Source organism: Xylocopa sonorina, chromosome 13 (genome assembly GCF_050948175.1).
Source record: "Xylocopa sonorina isolate GNS202 chromosome 13, iyXylSono1_principal, whole genome shotgun sequence".
Lineage (NCBI taxonomy): Eukaryota > Metazoa > Arthropoda > Insecta > Hymenoptera > Apidae > Xylocopa > Xylocopa sonorina.
The window spans coordinates 7,398,789-7,424,511 of NC_135205.1; the positions used below are offsets into that span (position 1 = coordinate 7,398,789).

Here is a 25,723-nt window from a genome sequence, read left to right on the forward strand (position 1 = left end):
GCTCGTACCAAACTAGATTCCGCCTAACCACGTGCCAAACGACCAATCGAAATTTCCATTCCTTCTTCTACCTTTCCTTCTTTCGGTGTCCACATTCGTTGTTTCGAGCAACCCCGATCCGAAAGGACGGCCGTGATTACCGTTGGATCCTAGCCACTTTACCGAGATCCTCGGCGTCGATAAGAGATTGAACGCGTATTAGGAATTCATACCCGTTGCCCTGGCTGTGGGAGGCTTCTCAAGTCTGATCGATACCGGATTTATTCTTATGCGCAGCGATGCTCGATTCGTGGTGAAAAAATAATCGGCGGTTGCTTTCGAATACCATCGTTTACGGGGTGAAACGGAAACGGAAACGGAACGGACGCGTGACATGGGATAATCGGATAAATGTATTCGAGCAACGTTCGAAAGACCGACATGAGAACCGTTATCGGGACCGTGTCTTTCTCGCGCAGTTTCACATTTTCTTGGCATTCGAAGCTCCTTCGCTCGGAGATGGCTGGGATTGAAACCGGGGGGTTGCAGACATACATTAATAACCAGAAGATACGTATGTATCTCTTGTCTACATCTATATATATATATATATATATATACATACATACATACATACATACATACATGTATATTCCGCCCCCGGAATAAGAAAATACATCCTTTATATATAATATAAATGTATGACTAACGGGTGGAAGCTCGCGCGGGGCTTGTTAAGAAGAAATGAGAAAACTCTGAACGCAATCCTTTCCAGTTATTTCCAAAGTATCTCTCCAACTTCCCAATCCCCTCTACCTCTACCTCTACCTCTTTTTATGCCGAGTTATTCCTTTTCCAACGCGAGATATCTTTCGATCGAGTTCGGTACGTATCGCGATTGGAACGATTTCGCTTCTATTACGAAGCCCTCGTAAGATACAGACACAGGCCTGGCAATTGCTAAGAAAAGAAATCCCTCATCGCGCCTCTTTTAAACAATCCAATCTCTGCGTTTCTATTCATCGAATACATCGGGGGAGGTAGTTTTGGAAATGTCAGATTCGGTCTCGACGGATGGTCGAATTCGAACAGAGAGTAACAAGGTGCCGTGTTGCTGGGCCGTTTAGCGACGTAAAGGGCCATCCGATTGGCTAGGTGAATAAGGCATCGAGACAGGAAGGGGTTATTACGCGCGGTGGTTTTCTCGCGTCTTTCTCCGACTCGTTCCCCTCGAACAGAGGTCCAGTCCGCGCCTGTAATCTCGGTAATGTCTGCCGTAAGAGACACGGTCTCTGTATTCCATGGTTTATGGCCGGTATGCATCCGATCCTGGGCAGTTAAGGGTTCCCGGGCTGAATAGCCAATAAGATTCCGCGGGGCACGCGAGAATCGCGGGGAAATCACCGTGTGAATTCGAAAATGGAATGCGTCGGGTTCCGATAGATCTCTCGGCGGAGAAAAACAGCGAATCGGAATCGGAATCGATCCGAATCTCTCGCGATATCGAATAAGCTCTATCCGGATCTCCGTCTGCGAGCTTGCCGTGTCGCTGAGAATACCCTTAGCGATCCCCGTAATCAAAGGGATACCCGCTCGCCGGCAGACAATGCCAGACAATGCCCGGGGTCGCAATTATCCCGACGCGCATACCAAGTACCAACTTGGAATTATCTGTAATTATGCGTTTCTCGCACTAGCAGCACCACACCACCGCGAATGATAAATGGCAGCCGAACTGGTCTCTTCCTGTTCTCTTGCGTATTTCTACGTGGAACGATGCATATCGTTAATGGGAACTCGATCGTCGTCGCGCGGCGTCTAGTGGCGACGCGGCGAATACCTTTCGAGAAGAAATAAATTCGTGGCCCAGCCTGTTGGCCCTAACAAGGGAAAAAGGGTTCGAAGGATTTCGAGCAAGCAACGTCTATCGAGCGCATTATACGCGGATAGGAAAAAAAGCACCCGCTCGCCGGCTGGGGGAAGTCGATACAAGCCAAGATCAAAAAGAGGACGCGATCGCTAATAATATCGGTGGAAGCCCAAGAATCCGCAAAGAGACGCTCGCTCGTCTGCGTGACGAGCCGACCGTAAATCTGCCCGCGTCTGCCCGGCTGAATACTCGGGGTCTCCTCTCTCTCTCTCTCTCTCTCTCTGTCCAACCTCTCAGCCCATCTCTCGTTCGCGTTTATCACCGGGGGATCGAGTCAGGGATCGGTTCAGTTTTCGGGAAATTCCCGAGAGTCAGTTTCGATCGTATTACAATATCGTTCGATCGAACGAGGCTCCGCGATACCGATAGACGAGAGACGCGGAGTCTCGTTCGATCACCGATCAAGAGGATAGCTCGGGGCGGAATTCGGAGCGCGCGCGAAAAATCCAGGCCGCGCACGGGGCGACCGCGGAGGGGGATCGCGAGGGCTACGCCCCTGGAAAGAGGTGGTCGCCATCCGCGGTAGGAAGGAAGCGCAAATACTCGGATTGGTTCTCGCGTGCGCGATACAGAGGTTCGACTCTCTGTACGCAGAGTGTCCGCGATCTGACTCCTTCTACTTCGCCTCCACCTCCACCTCAACCGGCGTTTCTGGTGGGGGGACAGATTCCCCCTTGACGCGCCGCGAACCACGTTGCGCTATACATTTCTGTCCACTTACGTCGCGTCGTTTCTTCGCCCGCCGCTGCTCGCGGGTTCAAGGACTCCATTTCGAGCAATGGGAATCCCCTTGTCTCTCTCCGTCGAGCCGATTCCCTCTGCTACTCGTCCAGACCGTGCTTACCTAATCGGTGTACCTACCGGACCGAGATATGCCAACCTAGAAACGATCCGAAATCGATCAGAGAAAATGGCGGCCGCGGCCCTCGCCGCGAAGGCATCTTGATCGCATCTTGCTACGATTTGCTGCGATAACCGCTGCGGATAAATGATGATGATAATAATAACAATAATAATAATAATAATAATAATAATAATAATAATAATAATAATAATAATAATAATAATAATGGTGGTGGTGGTGGTGCTATTGCGCGAGGAGGGGAATTGTATTTTCTGGATGCTGTTACGATTTCGATGGTGCCGGGCACACCTGGCTGCTCTGGGTGGCATCGGTTCCTCGGGACCGAACAAACATAATGCGTCGAGGGCCTCGGAGAGCGGAGAGCGGTTCTCGCGCACCCCCGACGGCGGAAGCGCAGATGACAAAGCGTTCTCTCGCCTCCTCCGAACGACTGAAAAGGCTCGCCCGGCCCGAGAACGGATTACGCAGGAAAATTCCATTTCACGACGCATATTCCGTGACACGTCCCAAATGTTATCCGATCGAATCCGTTCGAAGAAAAGAGCAGGGGATAAGCAAAAACCGGCAAACGACGGTGGTCCAGTTTCGATCGAGGATTCTACCGTTTCGCGGGTTGCGCCGCGGTGTGCCGCGCGTCTGATCGACGTCCACCCCGAGCAGCGGAGAAATTATAATTGAGTCGGAGATTAAAGGTTTCTCGTCGTTATTATGCCCGGGCCAGGGTGGAAAGAGCCGAGCCGAGTGGCGAGAGGGATCCAGTTTTTACCGCCTGGCCGACCACCTCCCTCGTGCGTGTCGTGCACCAGAGTCAACCGTCAGCCCAATCTTGATGTATCTCCTGCCCGAGGTTGTCCGTTGGCTTTTCATTCGGCCGGTCCTGCCTCCATTTATATCGCATTACGAGGGCCAACTCGTTGGAATCCTCCGTGGAAGAGCCAGAAGACCCACTGGTCCCCTTGTGTCTTGGTTGCCCACTCTGTACTCGTCTACCGCGTTCGGGATGGTCCAGGTCAGGGGAGCGGATGGTCCGAGCTCCCACTTTACTTTCTAACCGCCGAACGTCTATTATTTATCCGATTTACCCGTTACGATTAATTATCAATCAATTACCTTGGTCCGTTCCATCTCGTGGTAATTTTACCGCGATGACAAATGACTTACGGATGGATGGCTTCGACGACGATGTTTAATAGGATGCCATCTGCGTGGCTCCCGCGCGCAGAAAGCCGGAAAGTGCCGCGCGGCAGACGGAATGGAAAGCGAGAGACGAAAAAGGACGGATGATGATGCGAGCAAAATTGATAATACCGGCGGATGTAAACGATTACGAACCGCTCCTTCTTTCCATCTTTCTTTCCACCCGTCCCGCTGTCGTCTCTCGATGTATGCCGTGCTTCTTGAATTTTGACCAGCTCTCGGCCTAGAGGGGACGCGAAATCGATTCGGGGCTTAGTACTTTGTTAAAGTGCGACCGCAAAAATTGTAGCCGGCATCGTTGCAGAAACCGGTTTCACAAAACGATCACATAATGACGCCCGCCGACGGGGAGGGTGAATTTAATGTTTCGCAAATTTCTGCGCCCGTCGCGTCGCACGATCCACCGATCGCTTTTTTCCTCGTTGGACCTGCTTCTCCCGGTGGGTGTGGAATACGCAAACTAGTGGGAAATCACTTTAGCTAATCGCGTTGATTTACACGGTGTTTACGCGTATTTATATTTCAAACTATGCTCGGTGCATACCGAGATGATCTACGAGTTGCATTAACCGAGTCTCGTTAAACGAGGCCCGAGGGCCCAACCAACAAGGTTCGACGGTTTCATGGTCCCCTGTACAGATTCTCTCTCTCTCTCCCTCTCACTTACTCACCTTTTCTTTCCATCCTCGCGGTGCTGACCGCGCTCCATGACCTGACCCTTCATAAACTAGAGCCCAACTGTGCTATATTTTAAATGCATATAGACGTAGGCGTTGCACGCCGTTAAAATAAATACAACAAGTGCCAGAAGGAGGAGGAGGAGGAGGCTCGGTGTGCATCGGTTCGGATATAAACGCTGGCCCTCCGACACCTCGTTCGGCCTCCTTGAAAAAAAGACGCCAGACGACGACCAGTCGTGAAAGAAGAAGAAGAGGAAGAAGAGGAAGAAGAGGAAGAAAACCAACCAGCATCGGTGAAGAAAGTTAACAAAGTCAATTGTTGTTGTTAACAAAAGGGAAAGAGAGAGAGAGAGAGAATAGTGTTTTATTCCCATCGATCGTAAAATGATTAGTCGTTGAGAGACAGAGGGCGGTAGGATCGTGGATTTACAACGGATTCGGTCTCTCGTAATGAGAAAGAAATCGGAGTCGAGTCGAGTCGCGGTCGGCATACCGGTAGACTCCAAGCTGTCTGGGATCCTTGGCGAATCCTTGGAGCGCCTATCTCCTCTTGGTTTATCGCCGTCCCTGTCTCTCCCTGTTGTTCGCGCTACTCGTCCCGGTGCTCGAGAGCGCTCGCCACACGGTTGGACCAGCGGCGAACAGGCAGAAAAGAAAGAAAGAAAGAAAGAAAGTTTCGACTACGGTAGTTCGGTCTCGATAGTAAGTCTACATAGTAAGAGGGAAGGATTGCAACGCGTCGCAATGGATCCGCGCGCGCGCGCAGGGTAACTCGATTAAAGCGACAGGGTTGGAAAGGGAGAGGAGGAGAGGGCGCGGTTCTACCGCGAAGAGGAATCCTGCGGTAACGGCATGGAAGGATAGAGTTATTTATTGTTATGGCCGACGGTTGCTCGACGTCGTTGTGTGTGGGTGTTCGCCCTCTACTCTCCGGCTCGCGGTACCACTACGACAGAGACACGAGCCACCGTCCCGTCTCTTTCCATCCGGCTTGGCCAGTTGCGCTCCTTCTTATCTGTCGCGCTCTGTCAGGGTCCTTCTGGAACGTGTGCGGAACGGGCCGCCCACTCCCGGTATACCCCGCTGGGTGTCCAACACCTACCTACATGCCCGCGGCACAACTGTATCCGTCCCGTGGCTCGGTTGACCCGGCCCGCGCGGCCACCCCGACCACCGCGCTAAATTTATCCCCCCACACCCCTCCGAGGACGACTTTATTACATTACTCGGAACGTTTAATGCGAAATTATTAGTTGCTCCGGCCTGGAAGGAGGAAGTTTCATCCATCCGTGGATGGATATACGGAAAATGGTTCCGCGGCGGCAACGGCGCGAGACGCGCTCGGGTGTCGGGCCCACGAACCGTCCAGATATTTTTACGAGTCTGCCCGAGGTTAGCCTCTCTTCTGGGTTCGACTTCTCGCGGTGGAGTTATAATTTACAGCCCTTCGCCTCCTCCCTTCCTCACTTTTCACACGTACTCGCGCGGGCAAGATCTCGCCAACTCGACCTCGCCAGCCGTACCGAGGGCCTAGTCCTACGGATTTTCGACCTAGCGCACCACCCCACCACACTGATGATCCGCTCGCTACTACTAGTCTACACTACTATCGGTGTGTACTGTTACTCGTTCGGATCGTTGTGTGCACCGCCAGTGTGTCCGTTACGTAGGTGTAAAGGGAGAAAGAGGAAAGTGTAAGAGAGAAAGGTCGAGCTGGTTGAAAGGGGGAAGGGGAACCAGCGAAAAGAGCGGAGAGCCTCCGTGGTAGCGTCGGTAACTCTGGCAGGCGACGCGTCGTAAACTTTCGCCTCCATCGGCGAGCGGCATCGCGCCTCCCTCTCTCTCCCTCTCGTCGTTTTCTTCTTCTTCTTCTTCTTCTTCTTCTTCTTCTTCTTCTTCTTCTTCTTCTTCTTCTGCTTCTGCTTCTGCTTCTTCTTCTTCTCCACGGACGCAACAACACCTCGGCTGGCTTCCTATTCTTCTCGCGGGGGTATGATTCAGCAGCCTCGCTTCGGTTAAACGCTTATGCAGATTGCCGATAGTAAACGGCCGACTCGACGGAAATAGGGGGCAGAACCGGGCTAGCCCTGAACGCGTATTCGTAATTGGTAATTGGTAATTAATCGAAAGGTCGAGGAAAAAGGCGCATTCGCGGGGAGGACGGGAAAAATCCTCTGGATGGAACTCTACCGTTAAATTCGATTAAAAATCCGGTCACGATCCGTTGGTTCCTAAAAAAGACTTAATTATCTCACGTTCATCGTAAGATGATCGCGGTGAAAAATTGTCGAGCCGGCCGTAATTCGGATCACGTAGAACGTGTACCTTTTACCGAGGTATACGGCTGAATGCGAATCGCGAGGTTCTTCTTGTTGCCGTTGAAAGAAATCAGTTCAAAAAATCGTAAACGTAAAACGTAAACGTCGCAGCGAGGATTATTTCGTTCGGGCTTCTGGCACCGACCGCTTCTTCCAGCTCTTCGTTAGAGCGGCGATCTTAACGAGCGAACGCTAACCCCCGGCGATTTCAACACACGTGTCCCCGGTCTGTTTGCCCATCGATTAGAATTCCGAAGCCCCGTCTCGTTTTCGCGGTTCCGAGCAATTTGTCGCCGAGCGGTTCTCCGCCGAGTCAGTAATTAATAATGCACCCATCGACAGAATTACCGGGACGCGTGAAACGGCAGCGCAAACACCTTAACTCTCGCCCGAGCTGCCTATACTAATTGAGACGCTCCGTCGAAAGACAGTCGTCGTCGGCTCGCTAACAGCCACTGTCAACAATCAACCAGACTTAATTATGCACGCCTCTAATTACCACGCTCTCGACCGTCAAGGAACGAAGATGAAAGTGTTCGCGTCTGACCATCTATTATATTATAGATATCCCAATTCGCGTTTCCTCTCGAGAAACGGACAAGAAAGTTCGATTAAGGCCACGGGAGCTCGTTCGTTCGTTCGTTCGTCCGTTTCTGACAAGACAATCAAGTAATGCCTGCTCGGTATGCCCGGCGATGGAGCAGCCGCGCCTCTTGGGTGCCGTAAGCCACGCCACCGAGAGGAAAAACCGCGCACTACCGCATTGTCGCGCCACCTTCGACCTTCTTCTTGCCCCCTACCTTCGCGCTCTTCTGAATTCTTCATCGGGACTCCTCGGCCACTTCTTTCCTTTTTTTTCTCTTTTTACTTTTCCTTCGTCGTTTCTCTACCGCCGATCTTTTACAATGTTTAACCTTTCAGTGAAATCGTCCAGTTTCCATCCGAACGACAACTAAATAATAGCTAAATTATGCAAGCCGATATAAAAGTTATTCCCACCTAGCTGCTGGTGGCAATAAACCCAGCCGAATACCTTTACTGGTTATTTTCTCCCCAATTATATTACCGAGCAAATTAGACGAGAAAGCAACGTCCGACAATAATAATCCGCGAAAGCGCGATGCTAATTGCTTCCTGTTCGCACGTTACCGCTCCTCTACCTGCTACCTATCTTATTGGCTATTTATTTGCTCGTTTATCGTTGGATCCTGTGTTTAGCCGCGCGAAGCCTTTCCTACGCAGGAATGTTATTTTCATTTCTACCGTCTTACGTAACAGAATACGCGTTACCCGGCTCGAAGGGTGACTATCGAACGGCCTCGATGACTCAGACCTTTACCTTCTTTTTTTTCTTTTTTTCTTTTTTTCTTTTTACCACTATCGCCGATGATAATTCACGTCAGGGGTACGCGACACGATCGGCAATCAATACTCGTGGCGATATCCTCCCCTCGCCGCTACTTTTCTGCCCACGATGATGATTCCACGTGCTAACGCTAACGCGTTGTCCCCCTTGCTATGGAAACCATGTCGTAGTAGGGGGACTACGCTTTATAAAGAGGAATAAGAAGAAGAAGAAAAAGAAAACAATCGCTCCAGCCTATACGAGTTCAGCGAGAAAGAAAGAAAGAAATTCGAATCGAATTCGCGAGGTTCGAGCGTTGCCCTAATCACATTCTCTCCGATCAAAGGAGAGACCACCCTCGAAATAGTCGAGGAAATTTAAAACGCTCCCTTTTTCAGCGAAAAAGGAACGCGAGAACCGACGAGGGTTAACGCTGATCACGTAGCCCGTGTATCTCTCGGGTAAAATTCATCCCTTGTCATTTTTCGGCTAATAATAAAATAATAATAATAATATAATGAGAGGAAAGCAACGAGTGGACGATACGAGATGCATCCGCGATCGGTATGCAAGCCGTACGCGAAAAGTTCAACTTTGTCATCACTCTGCGTGGAATACGTATTATATCGTTCTTCCTACTGTAATGTTAAACAGGCATAATAAGGATATATCATACGAATCGGTTCGATGACCTATAGCACGGTGACCTTGAAACGGTCCCGAATCTGAAAGGTGAGCTCGATCGAACCTTCGAGCAAAGGTTCGCTTCTTTCCTTTCGAATCGGTCGTCGCCACCCCGAAATTTTCGCGGCAATTTATCGCGGGAGGATAAGGAAGAAGAAAAAGCAAAGAAAAAGCAAAGGAAAAGCAAAGAAAAAAGGAAAGCCAGTCGACGTGAGGTTAAACAAACGGAGAGAACTTGGTAGGTTATAAATATTGACTAACGGCGCCGTCGTGGGTCCCGCGCGCGCGATTCCGTGGCACACTACACGCGCACGAGCACGTACGTGCACGTCTTACGTACCTTCTTCCACCTATGTAATATATAGTAGTATGCCAGAGGACACGTACGAAAATCATGTAGAGAGAGAGAGAGAGAGAGAGAGAGAGAGAGAGAAGGGTTCGGGGTGGCGCGCGCGTGCGCGTCCCTCTGATACGGTGCGCACGTACATTCCGCAGACGCATCGCCGTGCACCGGTGCACATATAAATAATTTGATATACGATTATGCATGTATGCCACGCGCAATGCCCTACACGCGCACAGATCCGCCGCTAATGGAATACTCGCTGGCAGAGAGGGACGAAGACGGATACGAAGAGAAAAGAGAGATGCGCGCGTCTTTACATTTCAAATAAGTCGACGGCTCTCCGGTACACTCTCGGGGCTTCCCCACCCCCTCGAACCGCGGCCAACGGGGGCTCCTTCCCTCTTCCTTATACGTATTCATTATTGGTACGCGCCTGGTTATACCCGCTCGAAACGTGCGTAGCCAGCCCGAATTCTCTTATTTGTCATAAATCAACGCCGGATCACGCAACAGTCCGAGAATTCGTGATTTCGGTCCGCCGCTGACGTGGGACGGATTTGCGATGCGAATTCTTACCGGCCAGGTATCCGATTCTCTCTCTCTCTCTCCCCCTCCCTCTCCTCTTTTCTTCTTTCCTTCTTCGATTCAGTTTCGTTTAATACCAGACAAATTCGATATTGTTGCAAGCAACTTTCTCGCCATTTCTCCCGTTATCTCGTGGAAAAGAACCAGCTCCGTAATCACGGGGAATCGATCGCGTTCCACCAAGAACGGAACGATCACCGACTCTCTAAAATATTCAAATGGCCGGAGGGGCCCTCGTAAACGATTTCCAGTTTCGCGCGAAAAAATGATCTCTGGCCCGCGCCCTTAAAGAGCCCACGAAAGCTCGGCCAGCCGTGTCCTGAACGTGGAAATGTAAAACGTATCACGTCCCGGGCCTAAAACAGAGGAGCCGAGGCGGACGGCCATAAAACGGGATAAAGAATCCAATGTTATCTCACGAATTGTCGCCGGCCGCTCTTTTTACGGGCTCTGGGCCACGTTCGAGAAGGCGCCTTTAAACGCGGGTTTTACACGTGGCCGTGGCTCTCGACGACTGTGTGGCTGAGAAAAAGGAAACGCGGCTATAATTGCGGTTTCTGTCCCATCCGGGGGCCCCATCCGGGGGCCCCATCCGCGAGTCGAGAAAAAAATATCTCTCCACCGTGCCCGGGACCCCGTAAAATTTCGTAACTCGCTTTTGCCGCGCGTATTATCTCGTAAATGTCACCAGGCTCTAGGGGCGCTGCGCGTTTTTAGCTGTCGCTTTTACAGGCCTCTCCAAGATAATTCCTCTTCGGTCTAACGGGACTAAAACTGCAACGGACCCGATACATCCCTACGGGTTATCCAGCAATTCCTAAGAAGAAAACCGAGCGAGGGGGTGAGAGGGGCCTAGATTACGGACAGTTCCCGTAGCCGAGCCACCCAACGGCAATCATCCCTACTCGATGAGTTTTTCTTATTTTCCCGGCGGAGTTTTAAAAATGGCCGTTTGCCATGCAAGCCTCGGCTCTCCTTCGATTTATTTCGATTACCTTTCCTTCTCCTCCTTCTACTTCTGGTTGGTCGCGTGCCCAAATCGACGCGATCGATTTATATCGTGCTCGTTGCATATACCCGCAATCCTCGATTCGAATCGAATCAAGATCGACGAAATTTCGGTTAAGTCGTGTAAAATAGAAAATCCCGAAAGAGAGTTTCTCGAGCGAACGTCCACCACGTCTGGCAATCATCGAGCATTGAACCAAGGATTACATTAGTAATAAGCCATTGATATTTCATAGGGGCGTAGTACATCTGGTAACACGGTCGGCACGTACGTACCGGCAGCTCACGAACCTGCTCCCAAGAGATCTCAATCAAGGCGAAAAATAATTTTTCGACCTCCGCTCCGCTCACGCGGCCAAGCCTAATAATCTTACGTGGCTCCGATCGAGTTCATACCCAACCAATCGTTACCACGAAAAGTGTTTGCGAATATTTCGATCGAGGATCGAAAGAACCGAGGCATACCGGACTATTCCGTCCCTCTTCAGCGTTTCGTCACACCTCTACACCTCCTTTGTTTTAACCGCTTCGCCTCGGTTTCGCCTCGGTTTCGCCTCGGTTTCGCCTCGGTTTCGCCTCGGTTTCGCCTCGGTTTCGCCTCGGTTTTTCATGCGGCTTTTTACCCGCGCGTTTCGCCACTCGACTCCGGTAGTGTCACGTCATCGCCGCGGCTATACAACGGCTACACCTAAAGGACCACTCTTGCCAGCGCCAAGATATTAAAGGTATGCGAGAACCACCGCGGAGCCGTCCCACCGTCTCTCCACCTCCTCGATCCTAATTCCAAACAAACGACTGCAGCAACTACGTGCGATATTATCGCAATAATTTAATTGTTCGAATAATTTGGTCCGATTAGATAAGCCGAGAATGGTTTTCAAGCGCGCATTTTCGAGTCCGTATCGTCTCGGAGCTGGCCAGTTCCAATTATCCCGAAACCGTTGTCCTTCCGCCTGGAAGCCCTTGGCTCCGGTCAATACCTTCCGCTGGCCAGTTCCCCGCGAAAGAAGCACAAAGGAACGAGTTCGTTCACGGTGGACCGCACGACGCACTGATTAAAAATTATCACCCAACGACTACAAAAGGGCCACTCGGCTGCTGGTTTCCGTCTCCCTCTTCTTCTTCTCCTTCTTCTCCTTCTTCTTCTTCTTCTTCTTCTTCCTCTTCTACTTCTTCAGCGTTTGCCTTTCGCGACGTGATTCGAAATTTCAAAATGCACTCGCTCGAACGCTTGAACCACCAACGCACGAACAACTCGCGCGACGTTGCATTCAAACGGAGGCCCATTTCTTTTCACCCGGAGGATTCATGGTGTTTCGATAAGAGAGGATCTTTGAAAATTTGAATCGAACCCGAACAAGCCTCCCGGTCGCGTTATAAAAATCTTATCGACGATCTCTGCGCGACACTCGGGTGGGGACGCTTAATATTAATGTCTTCTCTCGCGCGCGCGCTCGCGCGGTGGTATCCCCGATTTCTTGCACACCGGGTGACTAGCGAGAATCCTTTACCACGTTTCCATCTTGCCCGGGTGGATTTTCGCAACCGTGGATCGTTGCACGCAAACGTCTCGCCGCGATTTCTTCTAATCCCGAAAAAATACGAATAGGTTTCATCGAATCCCTGCTGATTTCCGTTCGAATAGGCGCGCGTGCGAATAAGAATCGCTCACCAGGTATACACCACCGTCCCGTATCCTCCGGTATAACGTATGAACACCGCAGGCTCGAGGTGCTATACGAGTTTAATTGGTGGTAATATGAATCCGCGTAATATAAACCGCCATCAGTCTCTCGAAGCGCGGAATTAACCGCGAGAGCCGGGGTGTGTCGTCGTCGTCGTCGTCGTCGTCGTCGTCGTCGTCGGGAGACTCTTTCTATCACTGTCGCGAAACGCACTTTCGTTACTGCGAGTCGAAAATAGGAGAAAAGAAAAATAACTCCAACAAGATAAAAGTACTCGAACCGATACCTTCATCCGTCAGAGTCCACCCTGGTTTCGTTCCTCCGCACCCTCCCCTATTTTCCCTAATGTATTCACAAATCTTCGTTCTAACGCGACGTTATCATTCTCCGGGCAGCCCCGGAGACAACGATGCGTAGATAGCGCAAGGGTGCTCCTTTCTCTCCGGCAGCCCTCTCGGGAAGGGTGGAATTCATTTCGCGGCCCAACGCCCTCGTCCACACAGCCGCCTGGCCTCTTTCGATCGGTTCGATTATCTTACCTCGCCTTACTCCTCGATTCTCCATTCTCCATATCGTCTTCGAGCCGTCGCGGAAGGCGGAAAGCTAATTTTTCTTCGATTAAGCAAACTTCTCTCAACGTCTAACCGTCGATTCGAGAAGAGAGAAGATCGATTGACGATATCCCGACTATTGTCGCGCGAGAAAGAAGAATCAACGGTGGGGGGTAAAAGTCGCCTTGTCATTTTCGAATATGAGATTTCCGGGCCTAGACATTATTGGATTCTGAGCATTCCCGGAGTTATTAAAATTCCCTTCTGTCTGTCGAAGAATACGATGATAAACTTTCTCTCTCTCTCTCTCTCTCTCTCTCTCTCTCTCTCTCTCGATATTTATTTAATAGAAATATTGCTATTAGAAGGTTGCTACCGTCGTATTCACCGCGTTAATTTCCCAAAGAGCAATGATATCAAGCCCCATTATATCGAATCGAAATGATCGATCATCAGGGTGAATGCCGGAGACCGTGAGAGAGGGTGCGCGGCGTAGCAAACACAAAAGTCGATAGTCAGCCAGTTTTCAAGAGGTCAGATTTAGAAAGGGAAGGGGGTGTTTTCTCGTCCAAACAAATACGCGGGGATCCTTCGCGCGCACCTCGATTCGCAACCTACGTAATCGTTTGCTGGCCATCGATCATGCCCTGACAATAAACTTATCGTTATTAAGCCTACATATTATATATATATATATATATATATATATTTACCTACACGTGCACACGTGCATCCGACTAGCGACGTAAAAAAAAGCAACAACAAGTGAAAAGATTAAAGATTAAAGGGAAAAATGTTCCTCCGAGCGAAACGAGAATCGCGGAGGATAAAGAATTGGGGTTCGAAAAAAATGATCAACCGTATGGTTGCGTTGGTTTTTGGTTCGCATTGCTGCTCGTCGGCCCGTAAGAAAAGCCTTTAGAGAATTTTTCCAGCTGGGAAACCCGGTCGAATATTCGAACGTCCTCGAGAGCAGGATCAGCGAGGGACGCGCCGTACCTATTCAATCCGCTCTTTCATTTCCGTGATTGCTGTTTTAAATAATTGCATCTCTATACCTCGGTCCTCCGGTCGGCCCCTCTTTTCTCGGCTCGTTCGCGGAAAATATTTGAAATCCTAACCTAACCACGGCACTGCGCCCATCCTCCGCTACGAATCGGGCGCAACGCGATTTTTAATTAAATCGAAGCGCGGCTGCTGGTCGATATCGATGAAAAGGAAACGTTGCCAGCCGGTTACGCCTCGCGCGACACGTTGCCAAATAGGGATTTCCTATAAAATTGGCCATCAGCCCGAGATGCGCGTTCGCGGGATCAGGGGAAAAAGTCATTTGCGGGATTGAAATGGAAATTCGATCGCGCACCCGAATCGAAATCTCATTCGTTCCAAAGCTCGGACTTTGAGCTCTATTCGCTATTAGCACCGTCAATTTTCTTTCTTTCATTTCGAGACTTATAGCTGGTGACGAGCCTGTAAAAATGAAATATCATACTTCTCTGCTAAAGTAAAGAGGAGAGAGTTCTTTATCTCTCTCCCTGTTTCGTTTCCCCTTGAACTTTAGTCCCTATTCCGTTCGAGGTGAACGATCGATCGTCTTGGTACCGTCTCCCCCTTCTATTGTCTCCGAAAGCCCCGAGGGTCCGAAGGGAGGAAAAACTGGCCTGAAAAAATTTGCATCCTCGATTAACACGGTACGCTTGGTCGCTCTATCTCTCGCGAAACGCGAGTTTTGCTGAAGAAAACAAAAAAAAAAAAAAAAAAATTGAATCCGAGAGCTGATCGGTGAAAAAATAGGATAACGCTATCAAAGAGGGGGTGGCGTGTCACGCGGCGGCACGGCGCGGCGCGCCGCGGCGACGGGTGTCGTGATTCGTGCGAACGGGCCTTTACGATTTGAAATCGTTCTGTGAAAGCGGCAACGGGAGACAATGGCGAGAAAAGAAGAAAAGAAGAAAAGTAAAGAGAAGCAGACGAGGGGTGGAAGCGAGAAAGGAGAGCACGAAGGAGAAATAAGAGGAGAAGACACGATTAGAGGAACGGGGTGAAGAGTGAGAGAGAGAGAGAGGAGAAGAAGTCTCGAGTGCTAAGCCCGATGCGAGAGAGTGGCCAGGCTAAGCCCAAGGCAGAAAGAAAGGTTTTATCTGCTCGTAGTTATTTATCGCTTTCCGTTGTAGCGGTGGCGTCGGGGCACGACCAATCAGAAGTCAGTATCCCCGGGTACCAGTCCGCGCCATCCGCATACATTATCGTGCGGAGCCTCGGCCATTGTCTTTCCACCGTTGTAAATCACATTTTATTCCCTCGCTTACGGTTTCGTTTTATTTATTTGTCGGAGAAACGTATCGCTACCGTACTCGTGTGGCCAAGGGGGTGCTGCTCGCTGCCGCGCGAGCGCGCTACCTTCTAACGTAACGTGTGCACACTTACACGCGCGCTCGCTACACCTATATTACCCAGGGGAAATCCGTGTAAGGAAACACACGAACGGGGTACTCGTTCGTCGCGGTTCTTCTCACCTCTACCCACCTATCCTACCCTCTCTCTACCTACGGTACTCTCTACCTTGGACGCGGAACGTGTCAGAGGGGGTTGGAACGACTTCGATTTTTATTAAGCACCCGTCCTCGTCCTTTCGAACAACGACTGTTTAACTAAATTCCATCGCGGGATCACCCTGGCTGCTTCGTGATCTCTCCCCCTACGGGACCCGGCGGCTCGCCTTTTTTTTCTTGCCTCTCGAACCGCCTCTCGCGTCGCGCCGCTCCACGCCATGCCATGCCATGCCACGCCACGCCACGCCACGCCACGCCACGCCACGCCACGCCACGCCACGTTGTCGTCCTCCTTCTTCCGATTATTCTTTTTTTCGCCCTTCGTGCACGCGCGCGCGCACACACACGCTGCCGCCGTAAAAATTCGCTTCAAAGGATGCCTCGCATGATTTACGGAAACAGCCGATGTTAAATGAGACCCACGGCGAAACTTATCACCGATGATACACCGTTATCGTTAATAAAACGCGCGCGGATTCTGTTGCAGTTCGAAACGGAGGATTATTGATCTCTACCGCTACGTTTAACGTCCCTTTTCGAGGTGAAAGACAGTCTGGCCTGCCCTGTGGTTTCAATTAATTATTATTCAACGCGATTCACTCTTCGTCTTTGTGCGCGAGACTTTGCGAACTCGTCGATCCTGATCCTCTTTTCCTCTTCTTCAAAATTATAAAAGATAAATGTCATCACGACCGAATAAAACACCAAATGCTTATGATAGTTTCAGCGGTGCACGTAGACCACGCAGGCCAGGTTCTTTCCCAGTCTCAGTCGCGTCCTGGCCATCAACAGGTCAGTAACAACGCTAAATATTATTCAAATTTTTGGGTAGAGAAACAGAGGGTTGTTCAGTAGAGGCGGAAATACTACTTTTCCGATTAGTACCTGAATAGCCCTCGCCGAGGAGAACCGATGATGACGATGGAAATCCTTCGAACGTGTAGAGAAACTATCGTATTATATTAAATTGGCACGTGTTGCGCAAGCAAGTTTTCAAGGGACATTTGTTCACTCCGATAAGATAACCGGATAACCATTCAATGCCCTATCCGACTGGCCGATGGGAAATTCTACCAGAGGTAGACATTCAATATCAATTCGATATTCACCGAATGTAATTCTAATTCGAGCACTTGAAATAGAAAAGCTTCGAGTTACACGTGTAACACGTGAAAGACGAACGTGTACATAATTCATAAATCGACTGGAAGCGATCGATTGATTATCGCGCGCAAACCAAAAAGAAGACGATGCGAGCTCTGTCTTCTGGCAAACGGGTCACCTCGACCCTTAACACGACCCAAAAACCGTGAAACCGCCGGTCTATCCGTTCTCATGTAGATCGGTCGTAATCTTCTGTATTGTGCCAAACAATGGCGGCGTTCAACCCCGCATATATTATATACAGCATAGCGTGAATGCTTATTAAAGTCTAACTGTCTGTGGTATTCACCGTGTTCAGCGTTTTCGCGATCGCGAATGCAAAAAACAAAGTAGAAAAGCTAAAGTTGGAAGTGGAAAACTAAATATCTCGGACAACCGATTGGACGGACGCAGTGTCAAGAAAGCGGAAACTCCGATAATGAGACGTCCTCGGTTTGAACGTTCGCTGTCGAGGTTCCGATCGAGGAGAAACCAGGCGTAGACTAGACTATCGACTAAACACCGTGGCACCGTTCGAGGACAGAGGATCTACCGATCGGAACGTTTCGTCTTCGTCTCGGGAACGGCTACGGGGGTGGAACGTGTCTCGTGACTACCGCCACGCCGCCGTCTCGGCAATGTCACGGCACCGATGTCCGTTCTCGTGTCGTCCTCCATCCGAAAAATTCCCTACTTTTTTCAACCTAACATCGTATAATATTATTTATACGATAGGGCGAACGACCCTCTCTCCTCGTGTTTTCCAAGGTCACGGGTCATCCCTGACCCTGCCGCATGTCCGCCCTAGCCGCACCAACTTCGGCGCGGTAATGATCGTTCGTGACAAGGAGCTATTTTTTTTCAACGCCTGTTGTTCGTTGCACCGCCGGCAATTGTAGCCCCGCGCGAGCCACAGACACGAACAAACTAACATCTGCGATCGAAATAGAAATTTGCGACAAGTAGCTAGATGATAGCCTGGCTACGCTCTTCAAATTATATTAATTAACTGTTACATTTTATCTCAACGAAACCAGCAACTCACTCGATTTTATATCTTCCAACTATCTATTATCTTCGACGAATAATTCCGCTCGAAACGCACGACACGTAGCGATTTTCGAAAATGGAATGTTATTTAGTTTGAAAAAAAAAAAAAAAAACGAAGGGAACCTTCCCTTTCTCGGGGGTAGCCGACCTATCATCGACCTACCCTTCCCGTTACGATACCAACCCCTAGCTTTACCTCCTCATTATATCCGAGCTGTGCGTTGTACTTTCAGTTTAGCAGCTGTAGTTTTATTCGTTTATCGATATCGAGTAAATCTACGAAAGTTTCTTCGGTATTCGAATCGAACAATTCCTTTTATTATTATTAAACGAATGTTTCTCGTTCGGCCGATTATAGTCGGCCTAGATATTAGTTATCGGCAATAGAAGAGACAAATAAACAGTGGAATTATTCTAGATGGAAACGTAGAGATCTACAATGTAGAGATTACATTGCTACCGCGCACTCTTCCCCTCACTGACGCCATAAATATAAAAATAACCCTCGCCCTTGGGATAACTTCTTCCATCATCCGTGCGGGGAAATGTGGAAAATACAATTCGAAATCGACATATGGAACTCGGTTGGCTCGATGACGCTGATGACGCGAGGGTTGCTTTTTTCCGGAGAAACGAATCGAATGCTCCCGATATTGGTTTCCGTTTGTATCTATGCGTTGCCGCTAGGAACGGTAGTAAAAAATAAGCAAGATATACAGCGCGTGGCGGGCGAACAGTGCCTCCGGGAGGCATAACTCTGCTAATGTATCCTTCCCTCGTTCCGTATACCTCGAGACCGTGTCTGTGCAAAAACATCAAGGGGAGTATTGAGATCTACGCTCGGCCTAAATATTTCGCTGGAAAAATTAGTGTTTAGCTGGAAATTTTCGCGGCGGAACCGCCCGTGATTCGGGTATTAACTGGAGAGGCAGAAGGTTGCGAAAGAAACTAAACGAGCCGAGGCCGTGTAGTCGTAAATGTGAGTTATATCGGCTGTTAGATATAGTTGAATCTCAGTATTCCGTGCCGCGTTTTGGCTCCGTTAATATCTTTATTACTAAATCATCCCCTCACAGACGCGACCCGGTAGAGCTCCGGGAATTTCTCGATTCCCTCCACCCTAAGCACGACCATTTCCATCCACGGCACATCGCCAGTTTATGCGATCAGTTATCTACTACGATGCTGGAAATCGTTAGGAAGCGGAAAGTATCTTTTCCTTTTTCCTTTTTTTATTTTACAAGTCGTAAGGTATACGAGGTGCGCCAATTGATCGGCAAGAGGAGAATACGAGTTACGAGAGCTCGCTTTCTACCAGGAATCGAACCAACGATCGACTTTAAATTAAACCGTCCGTACGGACGTATCGTAAGGTCCAACAGTTGACAACGCCCGTAAAAAGAGACCGAAACGTCCATAATCGACTCGATTTCACCTCCGAGAAGAATAAACATGCGGCGGGTACAGGGAAATGATATTAAAGGTCGAAGCTCGTTAAAAACCAGAGCCGGTGTAAAAGGGCAGAAAGGATCGCGTTAACGACGTGCTCGACAATTAACCCCCGGTCTCGGAAAGTAAGAAGCGGGTGGAGGGGGAGGGGTTGACGCGAGGAGACGCGACAAACGGGCCGGTAGAATTAATTAATGCCGGCTCGGCCGTTTAATTCGGGGCGCAAACGAGTTGGATCCACCCGTGGCAACCTGTTGCTCGTCGAGATCAACCGATGCGATGGTCGAGCACGAACCGACGGAGAAAGAGGGCGGAAAGGCAGAAGAGGAGGATCACGCTCGCGTTCTGACAGGGGTGCCGCGGTGATGCTGCGAGATGGCAATTAAACCATCAACCCCTTAATGAATGAACTCTGTTCTCGTCCACGAACGGACCGGCAACCCCATTAGCTAACTAACCCCGAGTTATTTGCATGCTTGTCGAGACACCGAGGGGGTGAGTACCGTTCAGATTCACCGAGACAATTACCGGCGACTTTACCAGCCAGATGGTTAAAGGCCGCCGGTTAAAGCGGAGGATCTCTTAAACTGCGCGGTGAACTCTGGAAAGAGTAGAAACGAGGTAACGAGGATTTAATTAGTAACACGTTTACGCGGTGGTAAATTTCACGGGCGAACGCGAGCGTACACGTATCCGAACAAACGATTCCTTCTTGGGGCGTGAAAAACACGAGGAGATAGTTCAGCTCTCTGACCACGTGGGTTGGTTTATCTCCGTCGAGGATCTCCGTGGACACAGCTCGAGCAAATTCCTTTCTCGAGGGTTCCTCGCCTCGTCTTCGTGTGTACATAACGTTCCGCGCCATTAACTTTAATGGACCGCGTCTTTTCCGGGAAATTAAAATGTTTGGACAAATTCAAGATCTCGCCGGTTGATCAGCAGAGTCGATTATCGTGTAACGAACACTTGGCAAATACTCTACGGACAGCTACAGTTTCGGAGGCATCGCGTGCCAACAACCACTTTGCTTAACCCAAACCTTTCGGCCTACCTTACCCGATCCTTAGCGCGGAATCGCTAATTCGTTGATTGTCCTAACGACTGTCAGGGATGAAAACGGACAATGTACGGTAACGGTATTGTAGTTGGTAACGTACCGGTCACCATCTCGATAGGGTTTCTTAATCCTCGACTAACAACCTAGAAACACTAACGCCCTAGTTCTACGCCGACTTAATTACTCCCCAGTAATCACGTGTCGTCGCGGGTCGACCGTTGGGTTACTCTGGGGATCCCCGGTACACGGGAAGCGATATCTGGCGAGCCGACCACTCGGTTTTTCGTTAATTATCAACGGTCGCGGGATATCGATTCTATCCGGCCGGCTCGAGCCCCGCCACTCGAATGATCGTTAATTGGGGATTGTTTCTTGAAAGAAAGTTTAACCTCTTCCCTTCGAGAATCGAGAAGGATAATAAGGGAGTGATAAATAAACGGAAGGTTCGATGTTAAAATCTTTCCGTCGAGTGTTTCTCTAGGCGTTTGCCGTGGCATTGTTCGCGGGGGTCGTATCGAGTCCTCCTAATTAGGAAATTCTCCTCGCGACCCTGCTGCCCCTTCGCGTGCCCCTTCCTCCTTCTTCTCAACTTTTTTTATCATACCAACCAACTGTACCTATAACAAGCCCCGCGAGAAGGGTGCCTGGGTAATTATTATTCAAATATTTTTCTTTACCCCGGCTCGGCCGCATTAATATTTACGACGCCACTCGACCCGACACTCGAGCCCCTCGCGAGGGGTTTCCGCGAGCCCCCGAGAACCATTCTCCCTCATTCTTCGTTTCTCTCAGGATTCTCTTCTCGCGAACATTTCTCTTGGATAATATCCTAATCTCGAGATTTCGCGAACAACGCAAATTCGTTCGGTTCGTTTAACGATGGATAATTCCAAGGCCTACGTGACCCATACTCGAGATGCTCTTGCAAGGTTTTCGTCCAGCTCGACGTAGATCGCGAAAATAAACAACTCTGCCGGCTCTGTCTCTATTCCCCTCGAAAGCTTCCTCTTCCTAACGATGTGCCAACAGAATACGAGGAGGAACGTAAGCAGATCGACGAGGAGAGCCCGTTATATCCGGAAGGACTACGGTTCGAGAGGGAATCGGAGCAAATATAACAGGCTCCCGGAGAGGGTGGTTACGTCTAAGAAATCATTTCTTTCTTACCCTCGTTCGAGCCAGCTGCCATCTCCCCGCGACCCCTTAATTATCCGGCTGACAATTATTTTTAACGACTCCGCGATATACCCTAACGAGATGTTAAGTTCGCGTTCGATCCTCCTACTTGGTCGATTCGTTTCTAAACGAAACAAAAGGACGGTTACTGCATTTAAATAATTAAAGATCCGACGGGACGGATGGACGCGCAGACTCGTCGTCGTATTAATGGGATAATCGAGCGTTCAACGTGGAACGAAAAGTGGCCGTGAAGAAAGAGAGGGAAGATCGGTGGTTGGTGACGATGTCTGGTGGTGGTGGTGGTGGTGGTGCTGGACGGGTGATAATGATTTTATAGTCAGCTGAACCAACCAGCCGGGGGAGGAGGGTGAGAGAGAGAGAGAGAGAGAGAGACAATTGACTGGATAATACGGGTCTTCCTGCCTGGCACCCGTTGATACCGACGGCGAATCAAGTGCGAACACCCGACCAACAGAAAGAGAAAGAGAAGAAACGGGGGACAAGGATGAATGTTCCCCATTCGCTAATGACCCTGGTGCCTTTTTAGAGACGGCTTCTCGACTTAGGCTACCGGTCGAAGACCTCTCTCTACCTCTTCGTCATCGGACGGAGGGAATCAGGTTTTCTTTTCAACGTAAAACATTTCACGAATCGACGGTTGCAATTTCGGTAAGCCAGAAAAATAGCTCCGGGACGCCGTCAATAATTAATTGCGTTATCTCGGCTGCCTCGTTCCCGTTCGAATTACGACTTCCTCGTGACTTCCTCGAGGTCGAGCATCTCCTGTTGGGCAGGCACAATTAATCGGAATTTGGACGACCCAGATTCCCCATGCGTTTAAACAGAGAAATTGGTAAGAAATTCGTTTTCGATCCGCGTGGATAGAAGGGAGAACGCGAGACGGACAGCCGTGGAAAGAAAACCGAGCCATTGATCCTGGCGAGGACGGGACACGGGTGAAACCGTGTCCGAGCAGCGGTTCGAAGCCCGGGACATCGGTCCCTTGACGTCTCAAGCGGGAGGGTCCCGCGTCCGGCGAGATAACGAAATTAGCCCGGCCGCTAATTTATTTCCTAATTCTCGAGCAAGCGGAGGTGTGAAACAGCCGTTCTGCACCGTGGTATCCACGATAACGGGGAGCCTTCGGATCGAAAGAATAAAAAGAGGAAGGAGAGGGTTCCTCTCTCGTTCGAAGGCGAACCAACGTGAAAGAGATGGCTGGAGGAGGCTAGCTGGAGATAATGCCAACGCAGGAATGCACGCCCACGTTCACAACGTGTTTTCCTACGCGTCGGTGTGTATGCACCTACATCGAATTCTCCCATTCTCACGCGCTCGCTTTCCGCGGCCAACTTATCGATAACTCTCTCTCTCTCTCTCTCTCTCTCTCTCTCTCTCTCTCTCTCTCTCTCTCTCTCTCTCTCTCTCCCCTCCCCCTCCCTACCGGTCCTTTCAAACTTTCCTACACCTACCCGGGACAGTCCTCCCAACAGGATCGGGGTTTAGCAAACCAGATTTAATTTGACAAACTCGCGCGTTGCGCGTTGCGCGTCGCGCGTTGCGCCTTTCCAGACATCCATTAAAATTCCTCGAGGCGCTAACTAACGACATTCCCGATTATTCTGTTCGACGCCCTTCGAAATGCGGGTTTATAGCTGTCAGGATATACAGACATATACCTACTTACCAGTGGAACCCACGGTATTGCGTCTGACACGGAAACTCGCTCGTAAATTCCCGGCGAACAAATTTCCAGCATGTGTCGCGGCTATCTTAGCCCCAGTGGTTCTCAACTCGTCCTGTATACCGTGTATTATCCTTCTTCCTAAACGATCCTATTCCTTCCGTTCACTTCGCATCTATTTACTTTCATCCCGAGCTATTTCACCTATTTTACCAATTTTACTTATTCTCCGCGAAACCTGATCGTTCTCGATCTCACCTACCGCTTCAAATCTTTAACCTCTGTTTAACTTTGATCAAAGTTTACCGAGCTCCGAGCTAGAGAGAGACTCTGAGAAAACCGTTCGTAAACGACTCACGAAACGAATAGAATGGAATGTAACGTAATGTAATGCGTTCGGCCGAATGGATCCTTCGGAAGGTTTGAGAACCGGTGACAACCTGGGAGCGGCCGGCAATCAGAATTTCGTACGTAGTCACACATTTAAACAAAAACACACATCGAGCTGGTACCGCCAAGCACTACTATCTCAATCCGTACGCAAATGAGCTCCTCTGCCCTCTAAGTCGAGACCGCGATGCGCGTGTAAAAGTGCCTCGACGCGCACGCCTGTCCGTGTGTACGTGTTTTACGCGCGTAAATTGAACACGGACCCACCTCTGGATACCTGTCCCAACTGTTACTGATTTTTCTTCACCTCCATTATTTTACAGCTATTATTTTCGAGCTACGCGCGAAGCCTTCGAATAATTCTGTATGCACCGCGTCTCAAGCATACGCGTCAACCAGAAGAATCGCGGAGGGTAGAGGGGGAGTGCGAATCAGAGCCACTCAAAGAAATAACCAGTCCTCATTAAGAGTAATAACCCTCCGTTCTCTCGGCCGGGCCGATTGTTTCAAGGGTGTCACACGGATCGGCCAGCTGCGCGATCAACTACGCGTCGCCCGATCCTCCCTCTATCTTTCTCTTCTTTCCTGTTAAAACCACGATCGAACTAATAAGCTCGTTCGAGTAGAATTCATCGATCGAATGTCTTCGATCAAACTTGCTGGTCAAATTTAGTCCTCGTCGATCGCACTGTTGCCCGCGTTCCACGAAATTATTACCCTTGATTCACGGAGATGAGAGCGATCGTCGACGTCTGGCCGCAACTAACCGACTAACTGACTAACTAAGCAACTAACTGAGTAAGTAAGCAAGTAACACCGACTACACGTAGACGTTTCTTTGTTGTTTGTTAGAGACAAGTATTATATCGAATTATATCTATATCTGTCGATTGATACATATACATTAGAGTATATGTATGCATACCGGCGAGGGAGAGCGACAGAGATAACATCCTGCCTGCTGGTGAGCATAATTAGAGGCGAGCGTTCAACGAATGAGTAGGGGTATCGTTAACACTTCCTGCCTCGTAACGACTCCTCGTCCGATACACGATACGCGATATACCCGTACGCGTCACTACGTAAACCTGTCAACCCATCTAACCGCGAGCCAACCGAGCACGATGCGTTAACGATTCTTAAATGGGAATCTTTCATTCATTTTCATTGTCCGATATCGAAATCGTATTTCTATATTGGACGCGTCCCCCAGGTTCATCGGAGAAATAGCTAAATCACCTAACAGTATCCATCTATCGTTTGTTTCCAGTAGCGGCAGCTCCAGGTTTGAGCGGTCTAATGTCGTTACACGTCGAAGGAAGCACGCAGGTTCAGGTGCCGCGGTCCCTGATGCAAGCGTTTTTACAACAAGACCCTAACCATCCAGGCCTGGAGACGGTACGACTGCCGACGCCTCTCTCCGGCCCCGAGGAGAACGGGCCACCCGCGCTGTTCGCGCCTCCCTCGCAGCACTGTCGCGAACTCGAAACGGAATTGTGTCTGGTGTGCCGCCGATGCGGCCGTGCTTATCCCCAAGAATCGGCTCTGCTCGCGCACCAACGTTCTTGCTATCTGGGCAATCAGCAGCGTCGGGGTGCGCTGCGGCTCGTCCAATCTCGTTACGCCTGTTCGTTGTGCGATGGAAACAACCCCGCGCGGACCTACGCGAGCCTCGCGGAATGGCGCCGTCACGCTGACACGTTGCAGCACAGGGCCCGCCTCGAGGCTAACAACACCGACCGCCAACAACACCGCCAGCAACAGTTTACGAGCATCGAGCCCGAATCCGGCGGCCAATGCGGCGAAGAGGTGCATCCGCTGATCGAGGAAATGGAAGACGTTGTCAACCAGATCACCCTGTTGGCTGCTCGCGCGGCCGCTGAGAGCACCACCACCGCCACCACCGCCGCCACCACGATCACCACCACCAACAGCCAACAACCCCTGACCAGCGAGAGACCGCCAACCCAGGAGAACAACAACGCACCCGAGCTCAAGAGGCAGAAAATGATCCAGGAGGTTGCCGCTTTGGCTGGAGCCCGTTAA

General features: G+C 50.1%; 1 protein-coding gene across 1 annotated transcript; it reads left to right on the forward strand.

Annotated features, from left to right (window-relative positions):
• LOC143430139 (uncharacterized) lies at window positions 1-25,723 on the forward strand. Its single transcript, XM_076906140.1, has 2 exons — window positions 1-4; window positions 24,957-25,723. Exon 2 carries the CDS (start codon window positions 24,977-24,979, stop codon window positions 25,721-25,723), a length of 747 nt encoding a protein of 248 aa, XP_076762255.1. The 5' UTR covers window positions 1-4; window positions 24,957-24,976.